General features: G+C 36.3%; 1 protein-coding gene across 2 annotated transcripts; it reads left to right on the forward strand.

Moving 5' to 3' along the window:
• Positions 1-1444: 1444 nt before the first annotated feature.
• rps15a (ribosomal protein S15a) lies at positions 1445-8451 on the forward strand. 2 transcript variants are annotated; one of them, XM_088342382.1, is made up of 5 exons: positions 1445-1486; positions 2212-2349; positions 2430-2509; positions 6768-6853; positions 8321-8451. In XM_088342382.1, exons 2-5 carry the CDS (start codon positions 2217-2219, stop codon positions 8412-8414), a joined length of 393 nt encoding a protein of 130 aa, XP_088198508.1. In that variant the 5' UTR covers positions 1445-1486; positions 2212-2216; the 3' UTR covers positions 8415-8451. The 2 variants fall into 2 exon arrangements, with proteins under 2 accessions (XP_088198508.1, XP_088198509.1); XM_088342383.1 differs by lacking the exon at positions 1445-1486 and adding an exon at positions 1535-1734.
• The last annotated feature ends 1497 nt before the right edge of the window (positions 8452-9948 follow it).

Consider the following 9948-nt stretch of genomic DNA (forward strand, 5'->3'; position numbering starts at 1 on the left):
TATATAAAATAAAGCTGACCTAAAAGGAGCAGACATGATTGTCCGCCATCTTGCTACAACAGGTACCCCCAAAAACCCAAATTATTGTAAAAGGCTAGGTTAAAAAAAAAAAAAAAAAAAAAAAAAAAAGATGCTTCATGGTCATTTTGACTCTACGTAGTTTGTATTTTTCCTTGTGCTTTGTCGGATGAATTTTAAGTTGCACAATACAGCAACATCTAGCGGGAAGATAATACACAGTGTCTCTTTAAAGTACCGGTACTTACAACTTTGGCCAATAAAAGTATTGGTTGTCTTCAAGTGACCATTTAACACAGGAACTAGCTGTTACAAATTGCAAGTAGTTAAATGCATATTACGCTGAATTTAAAGATAATTCTCATATCAGCCCTTTATTGCAGGGGGATAGGAATTCTGTATCATACGGATATCTATACCTAGTATCTATATCAAATACTATTACCCAAAACAAAAACATTGTAAAAGGCTGAGCAAAAAAAGAAAAGAAAAGCAGAACCGCTTGGTCATTTTGAGTCTACGTAATTTGGATTCTACCTTTGATTTTTAGCACTTGTTTCTGGTTGCACAACACAATACAGCAACATCTAGTGGTCAAATATTACACAGCGTCCCTTTAACTCTATAGATTCAGCATCAAATATATGTATATAAAATGTATACCTATTATTATCATCTCAATGCAAACAAGCAGTCGTCATTTTATGTATTTGTACTGTTTTGTCTTTGTTAACTTAATGTATCTTTATCCCTCTACACACTAACAGATCAATTCATAGTTACCTGCGTGTCGGGAAACAGCAATTGCTTTTCTACCGTTGTTGGCTTTGATGTAGATCAAACAGATATCATGATACATGTATTGTTTTCAATAAAGATTTATTTTAGGGCGAAAACAAATAATTTTGGTTTCATTGGAACACATCAATTTGAATAATTCTATATAAAAATGTGTAAATAGAGAAAAGACCACAACTGTGAAATAAGTAAATACTGTACAGTCTTAAGTACCAAATACTATTTAATGCATTACTCTTCCATTTGTATATGTGATGTTTAAACCTTAAGCTGTAAAAATATTTTCCTCATTACCCTCTGTCATTCCGCATGAAATAATAACTCGTCAAAAGATTATATGAAAATAAGATTTTAATTACATATAAAAATTCGCTTTTCGCTACGAAAAGTAAGATCCGCAGTATGTAGTTATTCTTTCTTACCACTCGATGGCGCTAAGTAAAAATACAACGATGTATTCTCCACACAAATATTTAATTCACTATTTCAAAATTAATTATTAAAAAGCATAAAAAATGTGTTTATTATTTAAATAACTAAAATATAACAGTAGATATTGTTACCGACCGCCAGAAAATAGGGATTTATTGATACTGGGAGACGATTGCACCTTTACCATAATGCATTGCGAACACGTACTACTTCCTCTTTCCGCCATATTGCAGAACCGGTGAGATGTCTTCTACAATTGTCACACACAATCCACTTAATATCTTTTTCATCTTACGGTCAATCTTTCCACTGTGATAATAAAAATGTAGTTTAGTTATGTAGTAACCTTGTAAAGTGCGTATTGTGAACATTTATCACTCAAAGTTATCGTTTGAGTGACTTCTACATGCCATCCGTCCTGTCCGGGCCGAGCGGTGCTTGCCTTAAGATCTCCCTGCAGTTGGCAAATATTTACAAAAAATAACAGTTAAGTTTCTGAAAACGGAACGCTTTTCTAAAGCCTTGTAGAGAAAAGCTGTAATATTTTTCTGTAGCGTCTGCTAAATGTTTGCAATCGTATGGTACCTCACAGCTACCTACTGCTAGCTTAGCATCATTCGTGAATACATTCGTTTTAAAATGGACTGCGCTAATTTGGGTTTGTAAAATAAAATCTAGGAAGTACATAAGTGATTCGTCTTTCTCTGAATCTTATTGAGACTTCTATGTCGGGGAGTACATGTTAAATAAGCCCCGGTAAATGTTCAAATTTGATTTCTTGCGTGGTCGCCGTTAGTCAAGTCACATATATTAGGACTCTAAGAAATAAAATCAGGGGTTCACTACCACATAGAATTCCTCGAAGCTGAACATAATCACTTAATTTCACTTTCAATAAGATTATGCACTTGTTTTGGAAAGTAAACCCAACATGTCTTCATCTAATATTTGTATTTCCTTAAGGCATCATGGTGCGCATGAACGTTCTCGCAGATGCATTGAAAAGCATCAACAATGCTGAGAAGCGTGGGAAACGACAGGTCCTCATCAGGCCATGTTCCAAGGTCATAGTGCGTTTCTTAACTGTCATGATGAAGCACGGTGAGAATCATTCCCTGTGTCATTCATTTAAAAAAAAAAATCCAAATTACATTAATTTTTAATGTAATTTTATGTACCAGGTTACATTGGTGAGTTTGAGATCATTGATGACCACAGAGCCGGGAAAATAGTCGTCAATCTCACAGGAAGGCTGAACAAGGTAAATAACTGCTCACGCTGCTGTTATGAGTTTGAATTTTGTTGCATGCCTTGCTGGAGTTTCCCGATCCAATATTGAAATCTGGTTAATATTAGATCAACGTATGCATCATTGGATTAAACGGATTTTAATTATCCTGTATTTATGTTTTTTACAATCTGTTCAATCCGTCCATGTTAATGTAATCCAAATTGGTTGGTTTCAAATTGCTGTGTTCAATTCCAAAGGGGAAAAATGTATATTTCTATCGACCTGCTTTATATTCAAGGGGTTGGACAAAAAAATCGATTCATGATTATTTTTTATGCAGTTATTAAAACCAGTGTTTCTCCCCTGAATCGATTTTTCTTTTATTTTTTATTTTTTTGGGGGTGATATATCTGGTATGTTAAAATATGAGAAAGTAAAGGGAAGCTAAGTGTGTGTGTGTAGGCATGTTTTTCAACATGAACCAGGGGTGGGGTAACTACTTGGGGAGTGGGGTTGTATTGGGTTCCTTAAAATGGGGCCCATCCTGGAAACCTTTTTTTTTTTTCCAATTTTGTCAATATATTTTTGGAATCTTAAATACGTTATACTTATTTATATTTCTAACGGAATTGGTCTTTAATAATTGGCTTTAAAACACTCGTTGTTAAAGAAAATGTAATGGGTCATGTTTAATGCAGTAAATCTCACTTAGTTTATTTGTATTGCTGTAGTTGTTTTTTTTTTTTTTTTGGCAGTCAATTTTGGGTTTGTTTGTAGTATTAAGTTGTATTACAGTAGTTCTGTTTTTGTGGTTATTACTGCAGTAGTATTATTGTAGTTAGTTTTTTTCCTGGAACTTCATAGTGCATTTTATTTTTAATATCTAGTATCTTTGTAGTATTTATGTTGTTGTTTTCTAATACTTCTGTTGTGGAATTTTCGCAGTATGTCTATTATTACTGTATCGGTATTTATGTAGATTTTTTTAAAATACTTTCACAGTAGTATTATTTCTGTAAAAAAAATCTCAATCACCAATTATATCGAAAGGCAATACTATTAGAAACGCAATTATTGAGAATCGTGATATAAAAACGGATCAGCACCTTCGCATAGATGCATTTGAATCGTTATTTAAGCATCTCTCCCCACCCTTAATATCTTAACTATATTTGGCATTCTTTGGGTGCCTCATGATTCTGTTACATTGCGGTAAAGGGGTACAATTTGTTAAACTATTGATGCACCTCAACGAAATCCCTCAGTAATAAACCACAATTTTATCAGTTGAATTTTTAATAATCAAATTCAGAATTCAATTCATGTTGAATATTTTTCTAACTCTGAAACTGAAAAGTCGGGAAATGGCACAAAAATTGAATTCAAATATTCTTCGGTATCTGAAGCTCAAAAATGCTGCTTATTACTTATTGCAAATGTTTTCTTGGGTTTTACAATGTCACTTTTAGATGTTCTGGTGGTAGATGTTTATTTTTAAATAAAGTTTAAGCATCTTAAAACTTCTGCAAAGCCTCTTGGGTGTTTTGTATTTTTAAATCAGGGTATTTACAATTAATTTCCAACCACTTGTAATAGAAGGCTCGATTGCAATGATTTGGTTTTGAATGATGTCCGTGGACTGCATGTCCCAGTGAGTGTGAACGTATTTGGGTGTAACGGTGTGTCAAATGACTTTGATTTTAAGTGGAATGTCAGGCACGTATTGCCCAAGTGGGCTTTTTTTTGACAAAGCCGGTCAGCCGGGATCGATGAATACAGTGGTTTGAGTTTTCTCAAATGTTCTCTGCGTGATCAATCCTAGCTGGAAAATTGACTGGTCAATTCTAACTCCTGTGCATGGGCCATTTTTTAGTTTAACACAGCTTGCATATGATGTTTTAGTTTCCTCTGCAGTAAACGTTGCAGAAAATTAACGTGTCTGTGTTTATATAAAAAGCTGATTGTGTACAGCACAGAGTGAACAGTTGTGCCCGCAATAATGCAAAAGGAACACTAAACACGATCAAGGCGTTTGAATAAGTCGATGTGGTTAGTAGGGGTTGGGTAAACTTATACTTAATTGTGGTACCTGAGCTTAAATCCTGGAAATTGCTTGAATTTTAATGTTTTCAAAGTCAGGAAAATGCTTGAATTTCGGTAAAGTGGCCTCAAATTCTCGCCATGTTTCTTTTCAGTCTGAGTCAAAAGACCATGCGTTAAACGAAAAATAAGAAGTCAGTCTGCTTAAAATGACACCGAAGCCGCGATTGCTGTGCTTTGTATGGCGTTGTCCTGTGAAACATCATTGCCTCCAACATGTGGGTGCATCACAACAAGTAAATCACAGCGAGATGCCGGGAGGTTGCAGTTTTATTGAAGGATGGCTCGAGAAAGAAAAAATGGAAACCGTGGAGCAAATCCACACACGGCTTGCGGCAGTGCATGCACAAATGAAATCCAACTCTTCTCAATTGGAGGGAGGGTTGGCACTTTCTAGTCATATGTAAGCTGAGTCATGGAGAGGACTATCCTAAATTATCGTATTTATTTTTTTCAAACCGTGTACTACATGCTACACCTAAATGTGGCAATGTGGAATGTGTACTGGTGCAAGGATTATGGATAACGGATATTCATTAAGAGTCAAGCAAAAAGGGTATCATTTCCTAGTAGTAAATTGCAAGGCAACTGAAGTTACACCAAGATGGGCAGTGATTTACACAACTAAGATCCACAAATAAACTATTGTTTTACTAGATTTACAATCATATGTCCCTTTGCATTATTGCGGGCACAACTGTTCACTCGGTGCTGTACACAGCTTTTTATACAAACACACATGTTAATTTTTTGTAACGTTTACTGCAGAGGAAACTAAAACATAACATTATATGCAAGCTGTGTTAAGCTAAAAAAGGGCCCATATAACCTTCTTTGTTCCTTTATCTTCTTGTTTTTTTTTACCTCACTGTGAATGTGCGAAACTGGAGTGTCATGCTCAATTTCGTTGTCACAATGTTAATCCATTTTATAACAATGACAATAAAGGTATATTCTATTTTATAGTACTCAAGATTAAAAATAACATATGTAAATTGCAGAAATATTGGTGGTTTGACAAAATACATGATTTACACCGGATTTCTTTTAATAGTACTGGTTGGAGGAAAATTGGTCTTAAAGGTGCTTAAAACGTGCTTGAGATTGGCTATGGAAATGGTCTACAAAACGTGGATGTATCAAAATTCCAATGTGAACAAATCTAAATACATTCAAAGACGTACATACTCCGATTATTAGAACATGTCAAATAACGTAGAAATCATACTAGGATGCAAGGTTTTGTTTTTGACAAGACACTTAAAACAGACCTGGCCGGGTTATGTCAAGAAACGGCTCATTCAAACGCAAATGTGCGGGAACGGTTTGCTCTCTGAAAAACACAAGATTAAAACGATACTGTGTCATGCAAAACTTTCATGCAAGACATTTGAGTGCCCCCTCCCCAGAATGCTAACTGCATTGCCAGTTTTATCAACCAAGGAAACGTGCCAAATTTGCCTGAGAATGTTGGCACCCTACAATGTGACTTGCTTTTATCTCAAATACTGGTGATGGACTCTGTCAAAGACAACTAATACACGTCACATTCAGTGCTATACATGACGTTTATTAGTACCATAGTATTGCTAATATGGGCTATTGATTTGCACCCAGATTAATACCGAAATTCTGTGTTTTGGCCCAAATTTGAACGCTTCAGTGTCATCTTTTGATACACGTGATACCCAAAAATGGAATTTAAAACTTCAGTGACACATTTTCATATTAATTGAAAATAATAGCATAAACACTTTTAACCTTCAGATACTTTAGTGGTCATTCTGACTTGGATTGTGTGCGTTTTTCACAACCTTTAGTGGAAATCGATTCTATTCTTCTGCTTTGTTTGAATTCCAATTATTGTAAATACAGTTTTTTTTTCTTGTGATGGGAAAATCTATTACACAAAACCTTTGCTGGTTTGTGATCAATTATATAACCTGGCCCACGACTGTTTTTAAATAATGAGGTACCCACAGATTTCTACTGCTAATTGCTGTATTCCACATGTTGTAACTTGTGTTGAACTCAACTTGAAATCAAAACAATAGATACAAATATTGACTCTGTGAGGGGGGGAAACTATGGGGAAAAATGAGATTTCCCCACCCCTACAAAGCAAGTCCCTGTTAAGTGTATTTAGGCACCATTCATAACCTGACATCTAATTTTGCTTTTTTTGCAGTGTGGCGTGATCAGTCCACGTTTTGATCTCCAGCTAAAGGATTTGGAGAAGTGGCAGAACAACCTTCTGCCTTCAAGACAGTTCGGGTGAGAATCGCAAAATTTGGCATTCAGATTATGTCTCATTAACAGTAAACTTGTATCGTTAAAAAAAGAGATATATTGGTGTACTGATTCTTAATTCAGTTGATTTTTGACCAATTGTTTTTGAATATTTACATCTTACGAATGCATCCTAAATGTAAAGGAAAACATTCTAGGGAGTGTATGTATGTTAAATCCTCTGCTCAATTCTGCAACACGACCAATGAACTTTGAGTGCAGAGGGCTGGAATCTATAGGCTTTGTATTGACTTTATTGAAGTCTTTGTACTTGCCAACACAAAGCTTTAAAAGTTACAGTTCAGTCTTGGCATGTGTTGGACCGTAGCACTATTAAGCCATCTGTGCTTGTTGGGTTCTACCAAAATAAATAGCCTTGCAACATTTTTGAACATCTCCGAAGCCATCTGGTAGTGCTCAGCTTGCACCGGTACTAAGAATGTGGAGCTGTGTGACCATGGTTGCATAAACTCGTAAGCTGATGATTTTATGCCCTCTTGACTTTTCATCAGATTTTTCATTTCTTGCATATTCACCAGAAATTCTCAATAGCAAAGTGTGACATAACGTATGACAGTAAAGGTAGTACACAACTCACATTTTTGCAGATTTTATTATATTTGATGGAACACGGAGGAAAAAAATGCTTTTACTTGATTTAAAGTCTGACTAGCTTAATTATCTTTCCCCCCTCAAGATAAAGCTTTTAATAGCAAAACTCCTGGCCACAAGTTAGTACAGTGATCCCTTAGTTTCTGCAGTTAATTGGGACCAGAACCACTCCGGTAAAGGGAAAATCCGCCAAGTGTCGCATCTTCATAAAACCACCCAATTGGGTTTAACTTGCCCTGAAATGACAGAATTGACTAGAAGAAAACAATCATAGATCTACAAATAACATGGAATGCATAATAGTGGGATGAGTGGTTTTATTGTCATTATATAATAGTTAAATTACTTTAGGGGGCTTCTCCTTTAAGTGTAAGAAATCAATTTGGGGAGCGGCCAAATTAAGCATGTACTGTGAAATACTGGAACAGAGAATAAAGATATGAATTTTTACACTGTTGTATAAGCTTTCCACAGACTATTTTTAATAGTGTCAAAGCAATGTTTTTTTCAGTGTTGTTCAATTAAACATTACAATGAAATCTCAGCAGCTGTACTCTAGTGATACACTGTAGTTACAGCAGGTATACTGGTGCAGTAAAACTGACATTTATCTAACGATCAAAATCTTAATAGGGTTCTAGTTATTTCCCCCAGCTTTTAATCTTGATCTTGGATATGTTGGCCTTGCCGATTAATGTCAGATTAAAAAAAAACCTAAAGAAACCAAAGAACACCTTAAGGAGGTGGCAATAGTTAAGGCAAGTAAGGTTGTGTAAAATGTGTTCTCACTGCCTATGTGTTACAGTATGGTTAAACGGAATGTCTTCCCTTCCCCCCCAGATACATTGTACTGACCACCTCAGCTGGCATCATGGACCACGAAGAGGCCAGACGGAAACATACAGGAGGCAAAATCCTTGGATTCTTTTTCTAAAATGTCAACTGAAAATAAAATCTGCCAGGAAAAGGTTTTTGGCCCTGATTTATTTCATCATATCTTATCGTTACCTCTCATTGTAAAATACCTTTCATTTAATTCTTTTTGGACCTCTCATGACCCCGTAACATTAAAGATGCTAAATGTGTATTCTTGCAAAATGCTGTGCAACGCTGCAAACATCCGCACCTTCAGCCCCAGGACTCTTTCCAAGGTCCTCTTGTGTAGTTTTTGACTCCAATGGCCTCGCCAATTTCTGACCTCATGATGGAGGTGCGCAAACATGTTACTAATGGAACATCGCTGTCTAGGACTTGAAAACACACACACCGACTGCATCCCTTAAGGCTTAGCTATACTAATAGCTTTCCAGTTGCCGTTTTTCTGCTCCACTGGAAGTTAATTTCTCGTGTGTCGTTCGATGGTGGTTGAAGCAGGACACTAAATGTCCCCAATGCTTTTTTAAATGCATTTTTGAAAAATCCTATATTTAGGGATCAGAATTTTCCGCGGATCCGCGGATTTCCGCTGTTTTTGAACCCCAGAGGTCATTCCCGTAAATCGTCTAAATTCGATGAGAAAATATTTTGGGGGGGTGAGGTATGATACGTGACTGTTTCATCACCCCAAGTTAGCAGTTGGAGATAGCGAGAAAAATCGGCAAAAAGAAGCGCAGCGCATTAGATCTATAACACACAACAAATAGATCGACTCCTACCATTGGTCGATATGTTCGCTGATAACCAATCAGCGGAGCTTTTGTTCAGAGCATTGGCTTTCTCAAACATGGCGCTCCTTCCGGTCTTTTCAAACTGAAATGAGTGTTTGAAAAAGTAAATATGAAAATACTAAGAAAAGAAGACGAGGCTTTTGTCTCCGAGATTGATAAAGGAATCAAGAATAAATTTAAGTGGTCATGGCTGGAGAAGACTGTCACAGACTGACATGTATTTTCTTTAAGCATGTTCAGTTTGTGAATTCTATTTTCAAATTAAGGATGAATGGTTATTAATGTATATATTTTCATATATATTGTTGATTAGTAGCTAAATACAAGGTCCATCTTCATCATCAAAACACAACAACAATGGTGATGGTTGTAACATTGTAATCCCCCAATTGTTTTAAACATCTTAAAACTGAAAAAAATACATGGTTTCTGTTTTGTTGGATTTAATTCATTGTAGTGCAATTTTCACATAGCAAATAAGATAAATGCCGTTGGCTTCGGGTGGGTTTGCCCCCCTGAGCCCCCCACCGGGCTCCGCCCTGGACCTGGCCGGGGCCTGCGGCCCCTGGACCCTGGCTATTTCAGCTGAAAGTGAAAATCTCCATTCTGATCCCTGTATATTGTATCAATACTGGGAGCGGCACTACACAACTAACATATTTTTCCCACCTTGGTTCTTAACACTACGTCCTGCTATTTTCGGGGTTATTGTGAGGATTTGAACTGAGCTGTTTTTTGTAAATAGCCACACGATGGCAGTAGCGTCTCATTTGAATGCCGGAAAACCATGATTTGAGAAGC

Source organism: Urocampus carinirostris, chromosome 8 (assembly GCF_059441175.1).
Source record: "Urocampus carinirostris isolate Australia breed hairy pipefish chromosome 8, RoL_Ucar_1.0, whole genome shotgun sequence".
NCBI lineage: Eukaryota > Metazoa > Chordata > Actinopteri > Syngnathiformes > Syngnathidae > Urocampus > Urocampus carinirostris.

Bases quoted from the DNA above. Each gene is read 5' to 3' on its own strand.
- rps15a (XM_088342382.1), top strand. From the start codon at position 2,217: ATGGTGCGCATGAACGTTCTCGCAGATGCATTGAAAAGCATCAACAAT. The intron at 2,350-2,429 runs GTGAGAATCATT...TTTATGTACCAG, and splicing joins AACTGTCATGATGAAGCACG to GTTACATTGGTGAGTTTGAG. The intron at 2,510-6,767 runs GTAAATAACTGC...CTTTTTTTGCAG, and splicing joins TCACAGGAAGGCTGAACAAG to TGTGGCGTGATCAGTCCACG.